The sequence below is a fragment of the Petromyzon marinus genome, chromosome 73, assembly GCF_048934315.1.
Source record: "Petromyzon marinus isolate PM22_M1 ecotype Great Lakes invasive population chromosome 73, UKy_Petmar_22M1.pri1.0, whole genome shotgun sequence".
Classification (NCBI taxonomy): domain Eukaryota; kingdom Metazoa; phylum Chordata; class Hyperoartia; order Petromyzontiformes; family Petromyzontidae; genus Petromyzon; species Petromyzon marinus.
This window is the reverse complement of record NC_133739.1, coordinates 55,001-82,636: the sequence shown is the minus strand read 5'-3', so window position 1 is coordinate 82,636 and position 27,636 is coordinate 55,001. Positions and strand designations below refer to the sequence as shown.

The 27,636-nt window shown below is 57.5% G+C and overlaps 1 protein-coding gene across 1 annotated transcript in view; it reads left to right on the top strand.

Annotated features, from left to right (window-relative positions):
• LOC116958182 (DNA polymerase I-like) overlaps positions 1–22,750 on the top strand; it is a 36,646-nt gene extending 13,896 nt beyond the window's left edge. The window contains exons 4-7 of the mRNA XM_076055807.1: positions 3,627–4,083; positions 8,245–8,321; positions 19,978–20,180; positions 22,411–22,750. Coding sequence (XP_075911922.1) covers positions 3,627–3,752 — 126 coding nt within the window. The 3' untranslated portion in view covers positions 3,753–4,083; positions 8,245–8,321; positions 19,978–20,180; positions 22,411–22,750. The remainder of the gene's footprint in view (positions 1–3,626; positions 4,084–8,244; positions 8,322–19,977; positions 20,181–22,410) is intronic.
• Positions 22,751–27,636: the final 4,886 nt, after the last annotated feature.

Below are 27,636 nucleotides of genomic sequence, written 5' to 3'. Positions count from 1 at the left end.
GGAGATGGGTGGAGACACGGGGAGACACTGGGAGACACGGTGAGACACTGGGAGACACGTGGAGACACGGGGAAATGGGTGGAGACACGGGGAGACACGTGGAGACACGGTGAGACACTGGGAGACACGGGGAGATGGGTGGAGACACGGGGGGACACGGTGAGACTAGCGGAGACTCGGGGAGACACGGGGAGACACGGTGAGATGGGTGGAGACACGGGGAGACACGGGGAGACACGGTGAGACACGGGGAGACACGGGGAGACACTGGGAGACACGGGGAGACACTGGGAGACACGGTGAGACACGGGGAGACACTGGGAGACACGGGGAGACACGGGGAGACACTGGGAGACACGGGGAGACACGGGGAGACACTGGGAGACACGGGGAGACACGGGGAGACACGGTGAGACACGTGGAGACACGTGGAGACACGGTGAGACACGTGGAGACACGGGGAGATGGGTGGAGACACGGTGAGACACGGGGAGACACGGGGAGATGGGTGGAGACACGGTGAGACACGGGGAGACACGGGGAGATGGGTGGAGACACGGGGAGACACGGGGAGACACGGGGAGACGGGCACAGGTACGGGGAGACACGGGGAGAGACACGTGGAGACACGGGGAGACACGGGGAGACACGGTGAGACACTGGGAGACTCGGGGAGACTCTGGGAGACACGGTGAGACACGGTGAGACACGGGGACACGCGGGGAGACACGGGGAGACACTGGGAGACACGGTGAGACACTGGGAGACACGGTGAGACACTGGGAGACACGGGGAGACTCGGGGAGACACGGTGAGACACTTGGAGACACGGTGAGACTAGCGGAGACTCGGGGAGACACGTGGAGACACGGGGAGACACGGGGAGACACTGGGGAGACACGGGGAGACACTGGGAGACACGGTGAGACACTGGGGAGACACTGGGAGACACGGTGAGACACTGGGAGACACTTGGAGACACTGGGAGACACTGAGACACGGGGAGACACTGGGAGACACGGGGAGACACGGGGAGACACTTGGAGACACTGAGAGACACTGAGAGACACGGGGAGACACTGGGAGACACGGGGAGACACGGTGAGACACTGGGAGACACGGGGAGACACTGGGGAGACACTGGGAGACACGGGGAGACACTGGGAGACACGGGGAGACACGGGGAGACACTTGGAGACACTGAGAGACACTGAGAGACACTGGGAGACACTTGGAGACACGGGGAGACACTGGGAGACACGGGGAGACACGGGGAGACACTTGGAGACACTGAGAGACACTGAGAGACACGGGGAGACACGGGGAGACACTGGGAGACACGGGGAGACACGGTGAGACACTGGGAGACACGGGGAGACACTGGGGAGACACTGGGAGACACGGTGAGACACTGGGAGACACGGTGAGACTAGCGGAGACTCGGGGAGACACGTGGAGACAGGTGGGAGACACTGGGAGACACGGGGAGACACTGGGAGACACGGGGAGACACGGGGAGACACGTGGAGACACGGGGGAGACACAGGGAGACACTTGGAGACACGGGGAGACACTGGGAGACACGGGGAGACACGGGGAGACACTTGGAGACACTGAGAGACACTGAGAGACACGGGGAGACACGGGGAGACACTGGGAGACACGGGGAGACACGGTGAGACACTGGGAGACACGGGGAGACACGGGGATACACTGAGAGACACGGTGAGACTAGCGGAGACTCGGGGAGACACGGGGAGACACGGGGAGACACGGTGAGACACTTGGAGACACGGTGAGACTAGCGGAGACTCGGGGAGACACGTGGAGACACGGGGAGACACTGGGAGACACGGTGAGACACTGGGGAGACACTGGGAGACACTGGGAGACACGGTGAGACACTGGGAGACACTTGGAGACACTGGGAGACACTTGGAGACACGGGGAGACACTGGGAGACACGGGGAGACACGGGGAGACACTTGGAGACACTGAGAGACACGGGGAGACACGGGGAGACACGGTGAGACACTGGGAGACACGGGGAGACACGGGGATACACTGAGAGACACTGAGAGACACTGGGAGACACGGGAAGACACTGGGAGACACGGTGAACTCTGTGTTGCACGTGACGTCATGTCTCCCCCACCACCAGGCGGAGCGCCAGGCAGTGAACTCTGTACTCCAGGGCTCCGCTAGTGACGTGGCGAAGGCGGCCTGTGGTGGGCGTGCAGGAGGAGCTACACGTGACGTCATGTCTCCCCTCCCCCACCAGGCGGAGCGCCAGGCTGTGAACTCTGTGCTACACGTGACGTCATGTCTCTCCCCACCAGGCTGTGAACTCTGTGCTCCACGTGACGTCATGTCTCCTCAGGCGGAGCGCCAGGCAGTGAACTCTGTGTGGTACATGTGACGTCATGTCTCCCCTCAGGCGGAGCGCCAGGCAGTGAACTCTGTGTGGTACATGTGACGTCATATCTCCCCTCAGGAAGAGCGCCAGGCAGTGAACTCTGTGTGGTACATGTGACGTCATGTCTCCCCTCAGGCGGAGCGTTAGGCAGTGAACTCTGTGTGGTACATGTGACGTCATGTCTCCCCTCAGGCGGAGCGCCAGGCAGTGAATTCTGTGTGGTACATGTGACGTCATTTCTCCCCTCAGGCGGAGCGCCAGGCAGTGAACTCTGTGTGGTACATGTGACGTCATGTCTCTCCCCCACCAGGCTGTGAGCTCTGTGGTACACGTGACGTCATGTCTCTCCCACCAGGCGGCGCGCCAGGCTGTGAACTCTGTGGTGCACGTGACGTCATGTCTCCCCCCCAGGCGGAGCTCCAGGCTGTGAACTCTGTGCTCCACGTGACGTCATGTCTCTCCCACCACCACCAGGTGGAGCGCCAGGCAGTGAACTCTGTGGTACACGTGACGTCATGTCTCTCCCCCACCAGGCTGTGAACTCTGTGCTCCACGTGACGTCATGTCTCCCCTCCCCCACCAGGCTGTGAACTCTGTGCTCCACGTGACGTCATGTCTCCCCCCACCAGGCGGAGCGCCAGGCAGTGAACTCTGTGCTCCAAGGCTCCGCTAGTGACGTCATGTCTCCCCCCACCAGGCTGTAAACTCTGTGTACTCCGCGTGACGTCATGTCTCCCCCCAGGCGGAGCGCCAGGCTGTAAAATCTGTGCTCCAGGGCTCCGCTAGTGACGTCATTTCTCCCCCCACCAGGCTGTAAACTCTGTGTACTCCGCGTGACGTCATGTCTCCCCCCAGGCGGAGCGCCAGGCTGTAAACTCTGTGCTCCAGGGCTCCGTTAGTGACGTCATGTCTCCCCCCACCAGGCTGTAAACTCTGTGTACTCCGCGTGACGTCATGTCTCCCCTCCCCCCCAGGCGGAGCGCCAGGCTGTAAACTCTGTGTGCTCCACGTGACGTCATGTCTCCCCTCCCTCCCAGGCGGAGCGCCAGGCTGTGAACTCTGTGTGCTCCACGTGACGTCATGTCTCTCCCCCAGGCGGAGCGCCAGGCTGTGAACTCCGTGCTCCAGGGCTCCGCAAGTGACGTCATGTCTCCCCTCCCCCACCAGGCTGTGAACTGTGTGCTCCGCGTGACGTCATGTCTCCCCCCAGGCGGAGCGCCAGGCTGTGAACTCCGTGCTCCAGGGCTCCGCTAGTGACGTGGTGAAGGCGGCCTGCGTGGCCGTGCAGGAGGAGCTGCACGTGACGTCATGTCTCCCCTCCCCCACCAGGCTGTGAACTCTGTGTGCTCCGCGGGACGTCATGTCCTCCCCCCCAGGCGGAGCGCCAGGCTGTGAACTCCGTGCTCCAGGGCTCCGCTAGTGACGTCATGTCTCCCCTCCCCCACCACCAGGCGGAGCGCCAGGCTGTAAACTCTGTGTGCTCCGCGTGACGTCATGTCTCCCCCCCCAGGCGGAGCGCCAGGCTGTGAACTCCGTGCTCCAGGGCTCCGCTAGTGACGTGGTGAAGGCGGCCTGCGTGGCCGTGCAGCAGGAGCTGGAGGCGGCCTTCCCCCTCGCCCGCCCCCCCTCACTCGCCCACCCCCCCCTCGACGGCGACAGCCACCAGGGTCAGCGCTGGGGGGGGGTCGTGGTGGGGTCGTGGTGGGGTCGTGGTGGGGTCGTGGTGGGGGTCGTGGTGGGGTCGTGGAGGGGTCGTGGTGGGGTCGTGGTGGGGTCGTGGAGGGGTCGTGGTGGGGTCGTGGAGGGGTCGTGGTGGGGTCGTGGTGGGGTCGTGGTGGGGTCGTGGTGGGGTCGTGGTGGGGTCGTGGCGGGGTCGTGGAGGGGTCGTGGTGGGGTCGTGGAGGGGTCGTGGAGGGGTCGTGGTGGGGGTCATGGTGGGGTCGTGGAGGGGTCGTGGAGGGGTCGTGGAGGGGTCGTGGTGGGGTCGTGGAGGGGTCATGGTGGGGTCGTGGTGGGGTCGTGGAGGGGTCGTGGTGGGGTCGTGGTGGGGTCGTGGTGGGGTCGTGGTGGGGTCGTGGAGGGGTCGTGGTGGGGTCGTGGTGGGGTCGTGGTGGGGTCGTGGTGGGGTCGTGGAGGGGTCGTGGAGGGGTCGTGGTGGGGTCGTGGAGGGGTCGTGGTGGGGTCGTGGAGGGGTCGTGGAGGGGTCGTGGTGGGGTCGTGGTGGGGTCGTGGAGGGGGTCGTGGAGGGGTCGTGGTGGGGTCGTGGTGGGGTCGTGGTGGGGTCGTGGTGGGGTCGTGGAGGGGTCGTGGAGGGGTCGTGGTGGGGTCGTGGAGGGGTCGTGGTGGGGTCGTGGAGGGGTCGTGGAGGGGTCGTGGAGGGGTCGTGGTGGGGTCGTGGGGAGGGGGTCGTGGTGGGGTCGTGGTGGGGTCGTGGAGGGGTCGTGGAGGGGTCATGGGGAGGGGTCGTGGAGGGGTCATGGTGGGGGTCGTGGTGGGGTCGTGGAGGGGTCGTGGCGGGGTCGTGGTGGGGTCGTGGTGGGGTCGTGGTGGGGTCGTGGCGGGGTCGTGGTGGGGTCGTGGTGGGGTCGTGGGGGGGTCATGGTGGGGGTCGTGGGGGATGTCCTGAGCAACGTTCCACAGACAAAGCTCCCCCAGGTAGCCTGTTACAGGCTGCAGGGCCAAGTGCTGTCAGCCAGTAGCGGCGGCGCCTATGAAGGCTACCGGCACTGTGGCTACACACACAGAGAGGGGGGTGGGCGGTCGGCAGCACCACCACGCCCGGCCGCCTTTGTCTCTCTCCCCCAGTGCCACTCAGTGACACAGCCACCCAGCCACCCACTCACCCACTCACCCACTCACCCACTCACTCACCCACTCATCCACTCACCCACCCACTCACTCACTCACCCACCCACCCACTCACTCACCCACCCACTCACCACCCACTCACCCACTCACTCACCCACTCATCCACCCACTCACCCACTCACCCACTCACTCACTCACTCACCCACCCACCCACTCACTCACCCACCCACTCACCACCCACTCACCCACTCACCCACCCACTCACCCACCCACCCACTCACTCACCCACTCACCCACCCACCCACTCACCCACTCACCCACCCACTCACCCCCTCACCACCCACCCACCCACTCACCCACTCACCCACCCACTCACTCACTCATCCACCCACCCACCCACTCACCCACTCACCCACCCACTCACCCACTCACCCACCCACTCACCCACCCACCCACTCACCCACCCACTCACCCACTCACCCACCCACTCACTCACTCATCCACCCACCCACCCACTCACCCACTCACCCACTCACTCACCCACTCACCCACTCACTCACCCACCCACCCACCCACTCACTCACTCACTCACCCACTCACCCACTCACCCACCCACCCACTCACCCACCCACCCACGCACCCACCCACTCACCCACCCACCCACCCACTCACCCACCCACCCACTCACCCACCACCCACCCACTCACCCACCCACCCACCCACTCACCCACCCACCCACCCACTCACCCACCCACTCACTCACCCACCCACCCACCCACTCACCCACCCACTCACTCACCCACCCACCCACTCACCCACCCACCCACCCACTCACCCACCCACTCACCCACCCACCCACTCACCCACTCACCCACCCACTCACCCACCCACCCACTCACCCACTCACCCACCCACTCACCCACCCACCCACTCACCCACTCACCCACTCACTCACCCACTCACCCACTCACTCACTCACCCACCCACTCACCCACTCACCCACCCACTCACCCACTCACCCACCCACTCACCCACCCACCCACTCACCCACCCACTCACCCACTCACCCACCCACTCACTCACTCATCCACCCACCCACCCACTCACCCACTCACCCACTCACTCACCCACTCACCCACCCACCCACCCACTCACTCACTCACTCACCCCCTCACCACCCACCCACTCACCCACTCACCCACCCACCCACTCACCCACCCACCCACGCACCCACCCACTCACCCACCCACCCACCCACTCACCCACCCACCCACTCACCCACCACCCACCCACTCACCCACCCACCCACCCACTCACCCACCCACTCACTCACCCACCCACCCACCCACTCACCCACCCACTCACTCACCCACCCACCCACTCACCCACCCCACCCACCCACTCACCCACCCACTCACCCACCCACCCACTCACCCACTCACCCACCCACTCACCCACCCACCCACTCACCCACTCACCCACCCACTCACCCACCCACCCACTCACCCACTCACCCACCCACTCACCCACTCACCCACTCACTCACCCACTCACCCACTCACTCACTCACCCACCCACTCAACCACCCACTCACTCACCCACTCACTCACCCACTCACCCACCCACTCACCCACCCACTCACCCACCCACTCACCCACCCACTCACCCACTCACCCACCCACCCACCCACTCACCCACTCACCCACCCACTCACCCACTCACCCACTCACCCACCCACCCACTCACCCACTCACCCACCCACCCACTCACCCACTCACCCACCCACCCACCCACTCACTCACCCACTCACCCACCCACCCACCCACTCACCTACTCACCCACTCACTCACTCACCCACCCACCTACTCACCCACTCACCCACTCACTCACCCACCCACTCACCACCCACTCACCCACCCACTCACCCACTCACTCACCCACCCACTCACTCATCCCCTCACCACCCACTCACCCACCCACTCACCCACCCACCCACCCACTCATCCACCCACTCACCCACCCACCCACCCACTCACTCACTCACTCACCCACCCACCCACTCACCCACCCACCCACTCACTCACCCACTCACCCACCCACTCACCCACTCACCCACTCACCCACCCACCCACTCACCCACCCACCCACCCACTCACCTACTCACCCACTCACTCACCCACCCACCCACCCACTCACCCACTCACTCACCCACCCACTCACCACCCACTCACCCACCCACTCACCCACCCACTCACCCACCCACTCACTCACCCACCCACCCACCCACTCATCCACCCACTCACCCACCCACCCACTCACTCACTCACCCACCCACCCACTCACCCACTCACCCACTCACTCACCCACTCACTCACTCACCCACTCACTCACCCACCCACCCACTCACTCACCCACTCACCCACTCACTCACCCACCCACCCACCCACTCACCCACTCACTCACCCACTCACCCACTCACTCACCCACTCACCCACTCACCCACCCACCCACCCACTCACCCACCCACCCACTCACCCACCCACCCACCCACTCACCCACCCACCCACCCACTCACTCACCCACCCACCCATCCACCCACTCACCCACTCACTCACCCACTCACCCACTCACTCACCCACTTACCCAATCACTCACTCACCCACTCACCCACTCACCCACTCACTCACCCACTCACTCACCCACTCACCCACTCACCCACCCACCCACTCACCCACCCACCCACTCACCCACCCACTCACCCACCCACTCACTCACTCACCCACTCACCCACCCACTCACTCACTCACCCACCCACTCACCCACTCACTCACCCACCCACTCACCCCTCACCCACTCACTCACCCACTCACCCACCCACTCACCCACCCACCCACTCACCCACTCACCCACCCACCCACCCACTCACTCACCCACTCACCCACCCACCCACCCACTCACCTACTCACCCACTCACCCACTCACCCACTCACTCACCCACCCACCCCCCGTGTCTCGCTCAGAGCTCAGAGGGGCCTACCTGGTGCTGCAGATGCATGACGAGCTGGTGTACGAAGTTGCGGAACGGGACCTCATGCAGGTGTGTAGCACCGTGTGTGTGTGTGTCACTGTGTGTGTGTGTGTGTCACTGTGTGTGTGTGTCACTGTGTGTGTGTCACTGTGTGTGTGTCACTGTGTGTGTCACTGTGTGTGTGTGTCACTGTGTGTGTCACTGTGTGTGTGTCACTGTGTGTGTGTGTCACTGTGTGTGTGTCACTGTGTGTGTGTGTCACTGTGTGTGTGTGTCACTGTGTGTCACTGTGTGTGTGTGTGTGTCACTGTGTGTGTGTGTCACTGTGTGTGTGTGTGTGTGTCACTGTGTGTGTGTGTCACTGTGTGTGTCACTGTGTGTGTGTGTGTGTGTCACTGTGTGTGTGTGTGTCACTGTGTGTGTGTGTCACTGTGTGTCACTGTGTGTGTGTGTCACTGTGTGTGTCACTGTGTGTGTGTGTCACTGTGTGTGTCACTGTGTGGGTGTCACTGTGTGTCACTGTGTGTGTGTCACTGTGTGTGTCACTGTGTGTGTCACTGTGTGTGTGTCACTGTGTGTGTGTCACTGTGTGTGTCAGTGTGTGTGTCACTGTGTGTGTGTGTCACTGTGTGTGTGTCACTGTGTGTCACTGTGTGTGTGTCACTGTGTGTGTGTGTCACTGTGTGTGTGTCACTGTGTGTGTGTGTCACTGTGTGTGTCACTGTGTGTCACTGTGTGTGTGTCACTGTGTGTGTGTCACTGTGTGTGTCACTGTGTGTGTGTGTCACTGTGTGTGTGTGTGTCACTGTGTGTGTGTCACTGTGTGTGTCACTGTGTGTGTCACTGTGTGTGTCACTGTGTGTGTCTCACTGTGTGTGTGTCACTTTGTGTGTCACTGTGTGTGTCACTGTGTGTGTGTGTCACTGTGTGTGTCACTGTGTGTGTGTGTCACTGTGTGTGTGTCACTGTCTGTGTGTGTCACTGTGTGTGTCACTGTGTGTGTGTGTCACTGTGTGTGTGTGTCACTGTGTGTGTGTCACTGTGTGTGTGTGTCACTGTGTGTGTGTGTCAGTGTGTGTGTCACTGTGTGTGTGTGTCACTGTGTGTGTGTCACTGTGTGTGTGTGTGTGTCACTGTGTGTGTGTCACTGTGTGTGTGTCACTGTGTGTGTGTCACTGTGTGTGTGTCACTGTGTGTGTGTCACTGTGTGTGTGTCACTGTGTGTGTGTCACTGTGTGTGTGTGTCACTGTGTGTGTCACTTTATTGACCTGGTCAAGGCCTATGATATCATCAGTAGGCCTGGGCTCTGGGTCGTTCTTCGTGCTTTTGGAGTACCTGACCCTCTGCTCACGATCATTAAGGACCTTCATGATGGTGAGCGGGCCCGGGTAAAACTACGTGGCCGGGAGTCAGAGCCATTCCCTGTACACCTTGGGGTGCGACAGGGATGTCCTCTGGCTCCCACATTATTTAACATCTATTTTGACCACGTAGTTTGTGATGCCTTCAATAGCTGTACCGGGGGAATCTCCATATGGTACAGATATAATGGGAGGCTAATCGATGCCCGGGTGCGGTCAAGGGATGGCTCCCTATTGCTCAACCACGTTATGTATGCTGATGATTTGGTAATAGCTGCTCAGTCAGAGGAGGAGTTGGAGACGCTGCTGCTGAGACTGGAGCGTGCCACTAAGAGGTGGGGCCTTACCATCAGCCCCACCAAAACTAAGCACCTGCCTGGGTATTTTGTACCATCGGACACTCCACCCCCACAACTCCCAATCGGTGATGGGGCAGTTGTGGAGAGAGTGGAGAGTTTCCCATACCTGGGCAGTGTGCTTATGACTGGCTCCAGTTTAACAGCAGAGGTCTCACTCCGAATCAGTCGAGCGGCAATATCTTTTCATCGGTTGCGTAACGCTGTGTGGAAGCTACCTGGTCTGTCGCTCCGCACTAAGCTTCAGGTCTTCTCGGCCACGGTCATTCCCTCCCTTCTCTACGCTTGCGAAACGTGGACCCCCCTAATGGAACATCTTCGCCGGTTAGAAACATTTAGGCTGGCCTGCCTACGATCCATCCTGGGTTGAACCAGACTGGATTGTGTGAGGAGCTCACAAATCCTTGAAAGATCTGGGCAGGGTCCCATCGGTGAGCTCCTCCGGCAGGCAAGGCTGTGATGGCTGGGTCATGTAGCCCGCATGCCCAGCCACCGCATGCCGAAACAGCTTTTGTTTGGCCGGATTGAGGGGGCTAAGCGGGCGCGGCACGGGCTAGAGAAGAGATGGAGTGATGTGGTACAGGAGAACGTGGAGCTGAGTGGACTTGCCGATGACTGGTACCAGCGGTGTCAAGATCGGCCTCTGTGGAGGAGGCTCGTGAAGGATGCTACTGGGCAGTTGGAGGCAGTCGCCCTCCAACAACAACGGAGGGCGGAGGAGCGACGCTCACAACAACGAGCGGAGCGCCGGGTGGCTAAAGCACAGCAGGTTGGCACAGTAGGGGGCACAGGTGGTGCATCAGCCAGTCATCTCAGTCAGTCGACCCGTGGCACCTGGGTCTGCCCCGTGACCTCCTGCCAGCGGGCGTTCGACACTTCATGTGGCCTCACGGTGCACATAGCCTGGCACAAGCGTCGTGGTGACGTCACCGCCACTTAGTGGCGAATGGCGGTTGTTGTTGTTGTTGTTGTGTCACTGTGTGTGTGTCACTGTGTGTGTCACTGTGTGTGTGTCACTGTGTGTGTGTGTCACTGTGTGTGTCACTGTGTGCGTGTGTGTTTCACTGTGTGTGTGTGTCTGTGTGTGTGTGTGTCACTGTGTGTGTGTCACTGTGTGTGTGTCACTGTGTGTGTCACTGTGTGTGTGTGTCTGTGTGTGTGTGTCACGTGTCACTGTGTGTGTCACTGTGTGTGTCACTGTGTGTGTCTGTGTGTCACTGTGTGTGTCACTGTGGTGTGGCAAAACAACCCCCTACCTCCTCGCGGTGCCGGACGGGCAACTCTGTCGTGGACAGTGCTGTGGGGAGATGGCCAATTCCGATTGGCCCTCTCCCCTCATGGTGTCTGTGTCCACCACAGCGGCTAAATGGGGGCTCTGGACGGGTGCGAGGGGCTGGTAACCCCTCCACTTTCAATTAATTACCACGAAACCACGAATTAAACTGAAATATGTAACTAATAAGCTTGTGCTGGAGGCCCCGGGGGGCCAGGCGTCTATGACGTCTCCTGGCCAAACCCCAATTGGCGGAGCCAGGAGATTGAATCTCTACCCTCGGGGCTACTCCAGAAACAACGAAAAGCCACTACGGGTGGCCACGTGGAATGTTCGAACGCTCACTGCAGAGGAGAGGCTGCCACTCCTCTGTCGGGAGCTGGACCGGTACCGCCTGGATCTATGCGGCATTCAGGAGGTCCGGTGGACCGGCTCTGGCTCCTGCCACCATGAGGGGTGGACAGTCCTCTACTCGGGGCAGCAGACTGCCAAACATCAGGGTGTGGGTCTTCTTTTGAACAAAAGAATGAAGGGGGCGTGGGAGCGTGGCGGTGAGGTGTGGGAAGCTGTAAGCCCCAGGCTACTTTGGGCTCGCCTTCCCATCAACCGGAGGCGAGGAATGGTGGTCGTGGTTACTTATGCCCCCACCGAAGATGAACATCCGTGGAGGGATGCAGGCAAGGCCGATGAGTCAGATGCCTTCTATGACCTCCTGTCACAGGTGCTGGCTAAAGTGGCCCCTCGGGATAGAGTCATCTTGTTGGGTGACTTCAATACCCGAGTTGGTCATGATGCTGGCACCTGGTCTGGAGTGATTGGAAGGCATGGGCCAGATCAGCTCAATAACAACGGTAGGAGGCTGCTAGATTTTTGTGCAGCCCATGGGCTTGTAATTACCAACACGCTGTTCCAGCATCGGCGCATCCACACAACATCATGGATGCATGCCGGGTCCAAGCAAGAACATCTGCTGGACTACATAGTGACGGACCAATGGATGCGAGCCCAATGTCCTTGACACCGGGACCTACCGTGGAGCTGATCTGCCCTCTGACCATCGACTAGTCATCTGTAAGATGCGCCTGCCATTCTTCCACTCCGGTGGTGGGTGTACACCCAGGACCCCATTCCAACATAAAGTGGCCTGGTCTCAGTTATCTGATGAAACTTGCAAGCGAGAATTTCATCATCGCTTGCGGCTGGGATTGGCATCGTCCCCGACTCCTCCTGATGTCGAGGGTAAATGGGTGAGGTTTAGGACTGTGACTCATGCAGCTGCAATGGCTGCTTTGGGTACGCGGTCCAGACCTCCCCAGAGACCCTGGCTGACAGAGGAGGTGTTCAGGATGGTTGAGAAAAAGCGACAGGCCCACTGTCATCGGCTACAGAATCCCACGTCAGAGAATGAGGAGGCTTACCGCAGCCTTCGCTCGGAGGTTCGGAGAGCCGTGAGGCGCTGCAAGGATGGGTGGTGGTCGCGGGTTGCTGAGGAGATGGAGTCTGCCTCAGTGGCCTGCAATCACAAATCTCTATTTAACTCCATCAAAAAAGTAAGCTGCAGCGCTACACCTATTACCATCATTAGGGGAATAAACGGTGATCCAATCTCCGACCCCCAGGAACAGGTTTACAGATTTGCTGAGCATTTTTGTGAGGTCGTGGGGGAGGGGAAATCCCTCAGCCAGGAAAACATCGTGGCACAAAGTGAGGATGACCCTGCTGAGGCTGCGGTGCCTCAAATATTGGAAGAAGTCACCCCCTGTGAGTGGCTGGCTGAGGTGCCATCTGTTGAGGAAGTACTGAAGGCGATCCGGAGTCTGAGACCAGGAAAGGCAGCGGGCAGAGATGATCTCCTAAGCGAAATGCTGAGGGAGGGTGGCGTTTGTGCACAGACTGCCCTATATGACATCATAACAACAGTCTGGACCACTGGACAGTTTCCACAGGATTGGAAGGATGCCCTGGTGGTCCCCCTCTTTAAGAAGGGGGACCGCACAGACTAACAACTACAGGGGCATCTCACTCCTCAGTGTTGCCGGGAAAGGTCCTGGCAAGGATTATTCAACATCGCCTTGCCAGGCACGCTGAGGAGAGGCTTGCGGAGCCCAAATGCGGTTTGAGGAAAGGGCGGTCCTGCACAGATGCCATATTTTCTGTCCGTCTGCTACAGCAGAGGTGTAGTGAATTCCAGCAAGACCTACATCTCTGCTTTATTGACCTGGTCAAGGCCTATGATACCATCAGTAGGCCTGGGCTCTGGGTTGTTCTTCGTGCTTTTGGAGTCCCTGACCCTCTGCTCACGATCATTAAGGACCTTCATGATGGTGAGCGGGCCCGGGTAAAACTACGTGGCCGGGAGTCAGAGCCATTCCCTGTACACCTTGGGGTGCGACAGCGATGTCCTCTGGCTCCCACATTTTTTAACATCTATTTTGACCACGTAGTTCGTGAAGCCTTCAATAGCTGTACCGGGGGACTCTCCATATGGTACAGATATAATGGGAGGCTAATCGATGCCCGGGTGCGGTCAAGGGATGGCTCCCTATTGCTCAACCACGTTATGTATGCTGATGATTTGGTAATAGCTGCTCAGTCAGAGGAGGAGTTGGAGACGCTGCTGCAGAGACTGGAGCGTGCCACTAAGAGGTGGGGCCTTACCATCAGCCCCACCAAAACTAAGCACCTGCCTGGGTATTTTGTACCATCAGACACTCCACCCCCACAACTCACAATCGGTGATGGGGCAGTTGTGGAGAGAGTGGAGAGTTTCCCATACCTGGGCAGTGTGCTTATGACCGGCTCCAGTTTAACAGCAGAGGTCTCACTCCGAATCAGTCGAGCGGCAATATCTTTTCATCAGTTGCGTAAAGCTGTGTGGAAGCTTCCCTGGTCTGTCGCTCCGCACTAAGCTTCAGGTCTTCTCGGCCACGGTCATTCCCTCCCTTCTCTACGCTTGCGAAACGTGGACCCCCCTAATGGAACATCTTCGCCAGTTAGAAACATTTAGGCTAGCCTGCCTACGATCCATCCTGGGTTTAACCAGACTGGATTGTGTGAGGAGCTCACAAATCCTTGAAAGATCTGGGCAGGGTCCCATCGGTGAGCTCCTCCGGCAGGCAAGGCTGCGTTGGCTGGGTCATGTAGCCCGCATGCCCAGCCACCGCATGCCGAAACAGCTTTTGTTCAGCCGGATCGAGGGGGCTAAACGGGCGCGGCACGGGCTAGAGAAGAGATGGAGTGATGTGGTACAGGAGGACGTGGAGCTGAGTGGACTTGCCGATGACTGGTACCAGCGGTGTCAAGATCGGCCTCTGTGGAGGAGGCTCGTGAAGGATGCTACTGGGCAGTTGGAGGCAGTCGCCCTCCAACAACAACGGAGGGCGGAGGAGCGATGCTCACAACAACGAGCGGAGCGCCGGGTGGCTAAAGCACAGCAGGTTGGCACAGTAGGGGGCACAGGTGGTGCATCAGCCAGTCATCTCAGTCAGTCGACCCGTGGCACCTGGGTCTGCCACGTGACCTCCTGCCAGCGGGCGTTCGACACTTCACGTGGCCTCAAGGTGCACATAGCCTGGCACAAGCGTCGTGGTGACGTCACCGCCACTTAGTGGCGAATGGCGGTTGTTGTTGTTGTTGTGTCACTGTGTGTGTGTGTCACTGTGTGTGTCACTGTGTGTGTGTCACTGTGTGTGTGTGTCACTGTGTGTGTCACTGTGTGCGTGTGTGTTTCACTGTGTGTGTGTCTGTGTGTGTGTGTCACTGTGTGTGTGTCACTGTGTGTGTCACTGTGTGTGTGTCACTGTGTGTGTGTCACTGTGTGTGTCTGTGTGTCACTGTGTGTGTCACTGTGTGTGTGTGTCACTGTGTGTGTCACTGTGGTGTGGCAAAACAACCCCCTACCTCCTCGCGGTGCCGGACAGGCAACTCTGTCGTGGATAGTGCTGTGGGGAGATGGCCAATTCCGATTGGCCCTCTCCCCTCATGGCGTCTGTGTCCACCACAGCGGCTAAATGGGGGCTCTGGACGGGTGCGAGGGGCTGGTAACCCCTCCACCTTCAATTAATTACCACGATACCACGAATTAAACTGAAATATGTAACTAATAAGCTTGTGCTGGAGGCCCCGGGGGGCCAGGCGTCTATGACGTCTCCTGGCCAAACCCCAATTGGCGGAGCCAGTAGATTGAATCTCTACCCTCGGGGCTCCTCCAGAAACAACGAAAATCCACTACGGGTGGCCACGTGGAATGTTCGAACGCTCACTGCAGAGGAGAGGCTGCCACTCATCTGTCGGGAGCTGCACCGGTACCGCCTGGATCTCTGTGGCATTCAGGAGGTCCGGTGGACCGGTTCTGGGTCCTGCCACCGTGAGGGGTGGACAGTCCTCTACTCGGGGCAGCAGACTGCCAAACAACAGGGTGTGGCTCTTCTTTTGAACAAAAGAATGAAGGGGGCGTGGGAGCGTGGCGGTGAGGTGTGGGAAGCTGTAAGCCCCAGGCTACTTTGGGCTCGCCTTCCCATCAACCGGAGGTGAGGAATGGTGGTCGTGGTTACTTATGCCCCCACCGAAGATGAACATCCGTGGAGGGATGCAGGCAAAGCCGATGAGTCAGATGCCTTCTATGACCTCCTGTCACAGGTGCTGGCTAAAGTGGCCCCTCGGGATAGAGTCATCATGTTGGGTGACTTCAATGCCCGAGTTGGTCATGATGCTGGCACCTGGTCTGGAGTGATTTGAGGGCATAGGCCAGATCAGCTCAATAACAACAGTAGGAGGCTGCTAGATTTTTGTGCAGCCCATGGGCTTGTAATTACCAACACGCTGTTCCGGCATTGGCGCATCCACACGACATCATGGATGCATGCCGGGTCCAAGCAAGAACATCTGCTGGACTACATAGTGACGGACCAATGGATGCGAGCCCAATGTCCTTGACACCAGGACCTACCGTGGAGCTGATCTGCCCTCTGACCATCGACTAGTCATCTGTAAGATGCGCCTGCCATTCTTCCACTCCGGTGGTGGGTGTACACCCAGGACCCCATTCCAACATAAAGTGGCCTGGTCTCAGTTATCTGATGAAAGTTGCAAGCGAGAATTTCATCATCGCTTGCGGCTGGGATTGGCATCGTCCCCGACTCCTCCTGATGTCGAGGGTAAATGGGTGAGGTTTAGGACTGTGACTCATGCAGCTGCAATGGCTGCTTTGGGTACGCGGTCCAGACCTCCCCAGAGACCCTGGCTGACAGAGGTGTTCAGGATGGTTGAGAAAAAGCGACAGGCCCACTGTCATCGGCTACAGAATCCCACGTCAGAGAATGAGGAGGCTTACCGCAGCCTTCGCTCGGAGGTTCGGAGAGCCGTGAGGCGCTGCAAGGATGGGTGGTGGTCGCGGGTTGCTGAGGAGATGGAGTCTGCCTCAGTGGCCTGCAATCACAAATCTCTATTTAACTCCATCAAAAAAGTAAGCTGCAGCGCTACACCTATTACCATCATTAGGGGAAAAAACGGTGATCCAATCTCCGACCCCCAGGAACAGGTTTACAGATTTGCTGAGCATGTTTGTGAGGTCGTGGGGGAGGGGAAATCCCTCAGCCAGGAAAACATCGTGGCACAAAGTGAGGATGACCCTGCTGAGGCTGCGGTGCCTCAAATATTGGAAGAAGTCACCCCCTGTGAGTGGCTGGCTGAGGTGCCATCTGTTGAGGAAGTACTGAAGGCGATCCGGAGTCTGAGACCAGGAAAGGCAGCGGGCAGAGATGATCTCCTAAGCGAAATGCTGAGGGAGGGTGGCGTTTGTGCACAGACTGCCCTATATGACATCATAACAACAGTCTGGACCACTGGACAGTTTCCACAGGATTGGAAGGATGCCCTGGTGGTCCCCCTGTTTAAGAAGGGGGACCGCACAGACTAACAACTACAGGGGCATCTCACTCCTCAGTGTTGCCGGGAAAGGTCCTGGCAAGGATTATTCAACATCGCCTTGCCAGGCACGCTGAGGAGAGGCTTGCGGAGCCCAAATGCGGTTTCAGGAAAGGGCAGTCCTGCACAGATGCCATATTTTCTGTCCGTCTGCTACAGCAGAGGTGTAGTGAATTCCAGCAAGACCTACATCTCTGCTTTATTGACCTGGTCAAGGCCTATGATACCATCAGTAGGCCTGGGCTCTGGGTTGTTCTTCGTGCTTTTGGAGTCCCTGACCCTCTGCTCACGATCATTAAGGACCTTCATGATGGTGAGCGGGCCCGGGTAAAACTACGTGGCTGGGAGTCAGAGCCATTCCCTGTACACCTTGGGGTGCGACAGGGATGTCCTCTGGCTCCCACATTTTTTAACATCTATTTTGACCACGTAGTTCGTGAAGCCTTCAATAGCTGTACCGTGGGACTCTCCATATGGTACAGATATAATGGGAGGCTAATCGATGCCCGGGTGCGGTCAAGGGATGGCTCCCTATTGCTCAACCACGTTATGTATGCTGATGATTTGGTAATAGCTGCTCAGTCAGAGGAGGAGTTGGAGACGCTGCTGCAGAGACTGGAGCGTGCCACTAAGAGGTGGGGCCTTACCATCAGCCCCACCAAAACTAAGCACCTGCCTGGGTATTTTGTACCATCAGACACTCCACCCCCACAACTCACAATCGGTGATGGGGCAGTTGTGGAGAGAGTGGAGAGTTTCCCATACCTGGGCAGTGTGCTTATGACCGGCTCCAGTTTAACAGCAGAGGTCCCACTCCGAATCAGTCGAGCGGCAATATCTTTTCATCAGTTGCGTAAAGCTGTGTGGAAGCTTCCCTGGTCTGTCGCTCCGCACTAAGCTTCAGGTCTTCTCGGCCACGGTCATTCCCTCCCTTCTCTACGCTTGCGAAACGTGGACCCCCCTAATGGAACATCTTCGCCAGTTAGAAACATTTAGGCTAGCCTGCCTACGATCCATCCTGGGTTTAACCAGACTGGATTGTGTGAGGAGCTCACAAATCCTTGAAAGATCTGGGCAGGGTCCCATCGGTGAGCTCCTCCGGCAGGCAAGGCTGCGTTGGCTGGGTCATGTAGCCCGCATGCCCAGCCACCGCATGCCGAAACAGCTTTTGTTCAGCCGGATCGAGGGGGCTAAACGGGCGCGGCACGGGCTAGAGAAGAGATGGAGTGACGTGGTACAGGAGTATGTGGAGCTGAGTGGACTTGCCGATGACTGGTACCAGCGGTGTCAAGATCGGCCTCTGTGGAGGAGGCTCGTGAAGGACGCTACTGGGCAGTTGGAGGTAGTCGCCCTCCAACAACAACGGAGGGCGGAGGAGCGACGCTCAGAACAACGAGCGGAACGCCGGGTGGCTAAAGCACAGCAGGTTGGCACTGTAGGGGGCACAGGTGGTGCATCAGCCAGTCATCTCAGTCAGTCGACCCGTGGCATCTGGGTCTGCCCCGTGACCTCCTGCCAGCGGGCGTTCGACACTTCACGTGGCCTCAAGGTGCACATAGCCTGGCACAAGCGTCGTGGTGACGTCACCGCCACTTAGTGGCTAATGGCGGTTGTTGTTGTTGTTACTGTGTGTGTGTGTGTGTAGGTGTGTCACTGTGTGTGTGTGTGTGTCACTGTGTGTGTGTGTAGGTGTGTCACTGTGTGTGTGTGTGTGTCACTGTGTGTCACTGTGTGTGTGTCACTGTGTGTGTGTGTGTCACTGTGTGTGTGTGTCACTGTGTGTATGTGTGTGTGTGTATTTGTGTGTCACTGTGTAGGTGTGTCACTGTGTATGTGTGTCACTGTGTGTGTATGTGTGTCACTGTGTGTGTGTATGTGTGTCACTGTGTGTGTGTGTGTGTCACTGTGTGTGTGTGTGTCACTGTGTGTGTGTGTCGCTGTGTGTGTGTGTGTCACTGTGTGTGTGTCACTGTGTGTGTGTGTGTCACTGTGTGTGTGTGTGTAGGTGTGTCACTGTGTGTGTCACTGTGTGTGTGTCACTGTGTGTGTGTGTCACTGTGTGTGTGTCACTGTGTGTGTCACTGTGTGTGTGTCACTGTGTGTGTGTCACTGTGTGTGTCACTGTGTGTGTATGTGTGTTACTGTGTGTGTCACTGTGTGTGTATGTGTGTTACTGTGTGTGTGTGTCACTGTGTGTGTGTGTCAATGTGTCTGTGTGTGTGTGTCACTGTGTGTGTGTGTATGTGTGTCACTGTGTGTGTGTGTGTGTCACTGTGTGTGTGTCACTGTGTGTGTGTGTGTGTCACTGTGTGTGTGTGTGTGTGTGTCACTGTGTGTGTGTCACTGTGTGTGTGTGTGTCACTGTGTGTGTGTCACTGTATGTGTGTCACTGTGTGTATGTGTGTATGTGTGTCACTGTGTGTGTGTGTCACTGTATGTGTGTAGGTGTGTCACTGTGTGTGTCACTGTGTGTGTGTGTGTAGGTGTGTCACTGTGTGTGTGTGTTACTGTGTGTGTGTCACTGTGTGTGTGTGTGTGTCACTGTGTGTGTCACTGTGTGTGTGTGTCACTGTGTGTGTGTGTGTCACTGTGTGTGTGTGTGTCACTGTGTGTGTGTGTGTCACTGTGTGTGTCACTGTGTGTGTGTGTGTAGGTGTGTCACTGTGTGTGTGTGTGTCACTGTGTGTGTGTCACTGTGTGTGTGTGTGTCACTGTGTGTGTGTGTGTCACTGTGTGTGTGTGTCACTGTGTGTGTCACTGTGTGTGTGTCACTGTGTGTGTGTGTGTGTCACTGTGTGTGTGTGTGTAGGTGTGTCACATGGTGCGATCCTGCATGATGTCTGCACTGCATCTCTCCACCCCGCTGGCGGTGAGGCTGAGCGCCGGGCCCAGCTGGGGTCAGCTGACGGAGCTGACGGAGCCGACGGAGCCGACGGAGCCGACGGAGCCGACGGAGCTGACGGAGGCTCGCCCCTCCACGTCGTGAGCCCTCACGGGTGTCTGTGGGCATCTGTGAGTGTGTGTGTAGGGTGGTGTGTGTGTAGTGTGTGTAGTGTGTGTGTGTGTATGAGTGTGGTCCGGCAAAACAACCCCCTACCTCCTCGCGGTGCCGGACGGGCAACTCTGTCGTGGACAGCGCTGTGGGGGGAGATCCAATTTTGATTGGCTCCTCCCCTCATGGCATATGTGTCCACCACAGGGGCTAAACGGGGGCTCTGGACGGGTGCGAGGGGCTGGTAACCCCTCCACCTTCAATTAATTACCACTAAACCACGAGCTAAACTGAAATATGTAACAACTAAGCTTGTGCCGGAGGCCCCGGGGGGCCAGGCGTCTATGACGTCTCCTGGCCAAACCCCAATTGGCGGAGCCAGGAGATTGAATCTCTACCCTCGGGGCTCCTCCAGAAACAACGAAAAGCCACTACGGGTGGCCACGTGGAATGTTCGAACGCTCACTGCAGAGGAGAGGCTGCCACTCCTCTGTCGGGAGCTGGACCGGTACCGCCTGGATCTATGCGGCATTCAGGAGGTCCGGTGGACCGGCTCTGGCTCCTGCCACCATGAGGGGTGGACAGTCCTCTACTCGGGGCAGCAGACTGCCAAACAACAGGGTGTGGGTCTTCTTTTGAACAAAAGAATGAAGGGGGCGTGGGAGCGTGGCGGTGAGGTGTGGGAACCTGTAAGCCCCAGGCTACTTTGGGCTCGCCTTCCCATCAACCGGAGGCGAGGAATGGTGGTCGTGGTTACTTATGCCCCCACCGAAGATGAACATCCGTGGAGGGATGCAGGCAAAGCCGATGAGTCAGATGCCTTCTATGACCTCCTGTCACAGGTGCTGGCTAAAGTGGCCCCTCGGGATAGAGTCATCATGTTGGGTGACTTCAATGCCCGAGTTGGTCATGATACTGGCACCTGGTCTGGAGTGATTGGAGGGCATGCGCCAGATCAGCTCAATAACAACGGTAGGAGGCTGCTAGATTTTTGTGCAGCCCATGGGCTTGTAATTACCAACACGCTGTTCCGGCATCGGCGCATCCACACAACATCATGGATGCATGCCGGGTCCAAGCAAGAACATCTGCTGGACTACATAGTGACGGACCAGCGAATGCGAGCCCATGTCCTTGACACCAGGACCTACCGTGGAGCTGATCTGCCCTCTGACCATCGACTAGTCATCTGTAAGATGCGCCTGCCATTCTTCCACTCCGGTGGTGGGTGTACACCCAGGACCCCATTCCAACCTAAAGTGGCCTGGTCTCAGTTATCTGATGAAAGTTGCAAGCGAGAATTTCATCATTGCTTGCGGCTGGGGTTGGCATCGGCCCCCACTCCTCCTGATGTCGAGGGTAAATGGGCGAGGTTTAGGACTGTGACTCATGCAGCTGCAATGGTTGCTTTGGGTACGCGGTCCAGACCTCCCCAGAGACCCTGGCTGACAGAGGAGGTGTTCAGGCTGGCTGAGTTAAGCGACAGGCCCACTGTCATCGGCTACAGCATCCCACGTCGGAGAATGAGGAGGCTTACCGCAGCCTTCGCTCGGAGGTTCGTAGAGCCGTGAGGCGCTGCAAGGATGGGTGGTGGTCGCGGGTTGCTGAGGAGATGGAGTCTGCCTCAGTTGCCCGCGATCACAAATCTTTATTTAACTCCATCAAAAAAGTAACCTGCAGCACCACACCTAATACCATCATTAGTGGAAAGAACGGTGATCAAATCTGCGATCCCCAGGAACAGGTTTGCAGATTTGCTGAGCATTTCTGTGAGGTCCTGGGGGAGGGGAAATCCCTCAGCCTGGAAAACTTCGTGGCACAAAGTGGGGATGACCCTGCTGAGGCTGCGGTGCCTCAAATATTGGAGGATGACGTCACCCCCTAATAGCACTTGCCCTAACAATGTTCAGGCTATACGGTGAATCTTCATCTTTGTGTGTCTCTGTGTCTGTTTGTCTCTGTGTGTCTGTGTGTGTCTGTGTGTGTGTGTGTCTCTGTGTGTGTCTCTGTGTGTGTGTCTCTGTGTCTGTCTCTGTGTGTGTCTATGTATGTGTGTCTGTGTGTGTGTCTCTGTGTGTGTGTATGTGTGTCTGTGTGTCTCTGTGTGTGTGTGTGTCTGTGTGTGTGTGTGTCTCTGTGTGTGTCTCTGTGTGTGTGTGTCTGTGTGTGTGTCTGTGTGTGTGTCTGTGTGTCTGTGTGTCTTTGTGTCTGTGTGTCTGTGTGTATGTGTGTCTCTGTGTCTGTGTGTAGGGAGCGGCGGTGCAGCGGTTAGCGCACAGCACTGCGAGCGCGGCGACCCGGGTTCGATCCCCGCTCACGGCCAACACCACCGGTGACGATTATCCCCACCGGTCCCGGGCCTCCCCTAGGTCGACTCAGCCTCAAATGAGTTACCTGGTGTAGCGGCGTGCAGTGAACACAATGCCTCGCTAACAGCACTTGCCCCAACAGTCTGTTAAGGCTATCCGGGAGACCTTTGTATTTGTGTGTGTGTGCGTGCATTTGGAGTATTTGCTGCCGTGAATGTGACGATCTACGTAAGCAGCTCACCTTGCCAACAATAAAGTTTTCGGGTGCTTTTTTTTTTCAACATCGTCACCATCGTGCCTTTATTTTATTTGATTTTTTAAAACTTTTTTTTACTTTCCTACAGTTTCCCCACCCCTGTCTGGGGTCCAGCGTCGAAACCGCCGCCGCCTGTGTACCAGGCGAGGTAACCAACACCTCCCAGCCCCTCCGGCACGCACACACACGCACACACACACACGCACACACACGCACGCACAGGCACACACACGCACAGGCACACACGCACAGGCACACGTGCACCGCACCACGTGAACGAACGTTGCCCTCCTGATTGAACAAAGAAAAAAAAATAATAGATCAGCAACCTGAGCCTCTGCTCACGCTCATGAAGGACCTTCGTTGTGGTGAGCGGGCCCGGGTAAAACTACGCGGCCGGGAGTCGGAGCCATTCCCTGTGCACCTTGGGGTGCGACAGGGATGTCCTCCGGCTCCCACATTATTTAACATCTATTTTGTCCACGTAGTTCGTGAAGCCTTCAATAGCTGTACCGGGGGAATCTCCATCTGGTACAGATATAATGGGAGGCTGATCGACGCCCGGGTGCGGTCAAGGGATGGCTCCCTATTGGTCAACCACGTTACGTATGCCGATGATTTGGTAATAGCTGCTCAGTCAGAGGAGGAGTTGGAGACGCTGCTGCTGAGACTGGAGCGTGCCACTAAGAGGTGGGGCCTTACCATCAGCCCCAGCAAAACTAAGCACCTGCCTGGGTATTTTGTACCATCGGACACTCCACCCCACACAACTGCCCCATCACATCACACCTCGGGGTGCGACAGGGATGTCCTCTGGCTCCCACATTATTTAACATCTATTTTGACCACGTAGTTCCGTGAAGCCTTCAATAGCTGTACCGGGGGAATCTCCATCTGGTACAGATATAATGGGAGGCTGATCGATGCCCGGGTGCAGTCAAGGGATGGCTCCCTATTGGTCAACCACGTTATGTATGCCGATGATTTGGTAATAGCTGCTCAGTCAGAGGAGGAGTTGGAGACGCTGCTGCTGAGACTGGAGCGTGCCACCTAAGAGGTGGGGGCCTTACCATCAGCCCCACCAAAACTAAGCACCTGCCTGGGTATTTTGTACCATCGGACACTCCACCCCACACAACTGCCCCATCACATCACACCTCGGGGTGCGACAGGGATGTCCTCTGGCTCCCACATTATTTAACATCTATTTTGACCACGTAGTTCCGTGAAGCCTTCAATTGCTGTACCGGGGGAATCTCCATATGGTACAGATATAATGGGAGGCTGATCGACGCCCGGGTGCGGTCAAGGGATGGCTCCCTATTGGTCAACCACGTTACGTATGCCGATGATTTGGTAATAGCTGCTCAGTCGGAGGAGTTGGAGACGCTGCTGCTGAGACTGGAGCGTGCCACTAAGAGGTAGGGGGCCTTACCATCAGCCCCACCGAAACTAAGCACCTGCCTGGGCATTTTGTACCATTGGACACTCCACCCCACACAACTGCCCCATCACATCACACCTCGGGGTGCGACAGGGATGTCCTCTGGCTCCCACATTATTTAACATCTATTTTGACCACGTAGTTCGTGAAGCCTTCAATAGCTGTACCGGGGGAATCTCCATATGGTACAGATATAATGGGAGGATAATCGATGCCCGGGTGCGGTCAAGGGATGGCTCCCTATTGCTCAACCACGTTACGTATGCCGATGATTTGGTAATAGCCGCTCAGTCAGAGGAGGAGTTGGAGACGCTGCTGCTGAGACTGGAGCGTGCCACTAAGAGAATGGGGCCTTACCATCAGCCCCAGCAAAACTAAGCACCTGCCTGGGTATTTTGTACCAGCGGACACTCCACCCCCACAGCAAGTGTGTGTACCACGCGCGTGTCAATCGGAGGTAACCGGGGGTGTAAGGGCGACACGCTACATGCGTGTGCGTGGGGTATGTTGGGGCCACTTTGCCATCGCCGTGCCGTAGCCACTTTGTGCGCTCGGTCGTCAAATGGCGTTGGCTGCGAGCGGGAATCAAACTCGGGCCTCCGGGCTCATAGCGCTCACCGCTAGACCACCGCTCCACGCAGACGCACAGGCGCACAGACACACAGACGCACAGACAGAGACACAGGCACACACACAGACACACAGACGCACAGACACACACACAGAGACACAGAAACACAGACACACACACAGACGCACAGACACACACACAGACGCACAGATGCACACACAGACAGACGCACAGAGACAGAGACACACAGACACACAGAAACACAGACACACAGACAGACACACAGGCACACAGACGCACACACAGAGACACAGACACACACACAGAGACACAGACACACAAACATACATGCAGACACAGCCACGCAGAGACAGACACACACAGACACACAGACGCACAGACACACACACAGAGACACAGACACACACACAGAGACAGACACACACAGAGACACAGACGCACAGACACATACACAGAGACACAGACGCACAGGGACACACAAACATACATACAGACACACAGAGAAACACAGACACACACAGACACACACAGAGACACAGACGCACAGACACACACACAGAGACACAGACACACACAGAGACAGACGCACACACAGAGACACACAAACATACATACAGACACACAGAGAAACACAAACACACAGACACACACAGACACACACAGAGACACAGACGCACACACACACACACACAGAGACTCAGACGCACACACAGACACACAGAGACACAGACACACAGACACACAGAGACACAGACACACAGACGCACAGACACACAGACACAGAGACACAGACACACACACACAGACACACACAGAGACACAGACGCACAGACACAACAACAACCGCCATTCGCCACTAAGTGGCGGTGACGTCACCACGACGCTTGTGCCAGGCTATGTGCACCCTGAGGCCACGTGAAGTGTCGAACGCCCGCTGGCAGGAGGTCACGGGGCAGACCCAGGTGCCACGGGTCGACTGACTGAGATGACTGGCTGATGCACCACCTGTGCCCCCTACTGTGCCAACCTGCTTTGCTTTAGCCACCCGGCGCTCCGCTCGTTGTGAGCGTCGCTTCTCCGCCCTCCGTTGTTGTTGGAGGGCGACTGCCTCCAACTGCCCAGTAGCGTCCTTCACGAGCCTCCTCCACAAAGGCCGATCTTGACACCGCTGGTACCGGTCATTGGCAAGTCCACTCAGCTCCACGTCCTCCTGTACCACGTCACTCCATCTCTTCTCTAGCCCATGCCACGCCCGTTTAGCCCCCTCTATCCGGCAGAACAAAAGCTGTTTAGGCTTGCGGTGATTGGGCATGCGGGCCACATGACCCAGCCAACGCAGCCTTGCCTGCCGGAGGAGCTCACCAATTAAACTTTGCCCAGATCTTTCAAGGATTTGTGAGCTCCTCACACAATCCAGCCTGGTTGAACCCAGGATGGATCGTAGGCAGGCAAGCCTAAATGTTTCTACCTGGCAAAGATATTCCATTATGGCCGTCCATGTTTCGCAAGCGTAGAGAAGGGAGGGAATGACCGTGGCCGAGAAGACCTGAAGCTTAGTGTGGAGCGACAGACCAGGTAGCTTCCACACAGCGTTACGCAACCAATGAAAAGATATTGCCGGTCGACTGATTGGGAGTGAGACCTCTGCTGTCCAACCGGAGCCGGCCATGAGCACACTGCCCAGGTATGGGAAACTCTCCACTCTCTCCACAACTGCCCCATCATCGATTGAGAGTTGTGGGGGTGGAGTGTCCGATGGTACAAAATACCCAGGCAGGTGCTTAGTTTTGGTGGGGCTGATGGTAAGGCCCCATCTCTTAGTGGCATGCTCCAGTCTCAGCAGCATCGTCTCCAACTCCTCTGAGTGAGCAGCAATTACCAAATCATCAGCATACATAACGTGGTTGAGCAATAAGGAACCATCCCTTTACCACACCCGGGCATCGATTAGGCTCCCATTGTATCTGTACAAGATGGAAATTTCTCCAGTGCAGCCATCGAAGGCTTCATGAATTACGTGGTCAAAATAGATGTTAAATAATGTGGGAGCCAGAGGACATCCCTGTCGCACCCCAAAATGAACAGGGAATGGCTCCGACACCCGCCCACGTAGTTTTACCCGGGCCTGCTCACCATCATGAAGGCCCTTAATGATCATGAGCAGATGGTCAGGGACTCCGAAAGCACAACCCAGAGCCCAGGCCTACTGATGGTATCATAGGCCTTGACCAAGTAAATAAAGCAGAGATGTAGGTCTTATTGGAATTCCCTACACCTCTGCTGTAGCAAACGGACAGAAAATATGGCATCTGTGCAGGACCGCCCTTTCCTGAAACCGCATTGGGGCTCCGCAAGCCTCTCCTCAGCGTACCTAGCAAGGCGATATTGAATAATCATTGCCAGGACCTTTCCCGGCACACTGAGGAGTGAGATGCCCCTGTAGTTAGTCTGTGCGGTCCCCCTTCTTAAAGAGGGGGACCACCAGGGCATCCTTCCAATCCTGCAGAACCCATCCAGTGGTCCAGACTGTTGTTATGATGTCATATAGGGCAGTCTATGCACAAACGCCACCCTCAGCATTTCGCTTGGGAGATCATCTCTGCCCGGTGCCTTTACTGGTCTGGGACTCTGGATCGCCTTCAGTACTTCCTCAACAGATGGCACCTCAGCCAGCCACTCACAGGGGGTGACTTCTTCTTCCAATACTTGAGGCACTGCAGCCTCAGCAGGGTCATCCCCACTTTGTGCCACGATGTTTTCCAGGCTGAGGGATTTCCCCTCCCCCAGGACCTCACAGAAATGCTCAACAAATCTGCAAACCTATTCCTGGGGGTCAGAGATTGGATCACCGTTTTTTCCCCTAATGATGGTAATA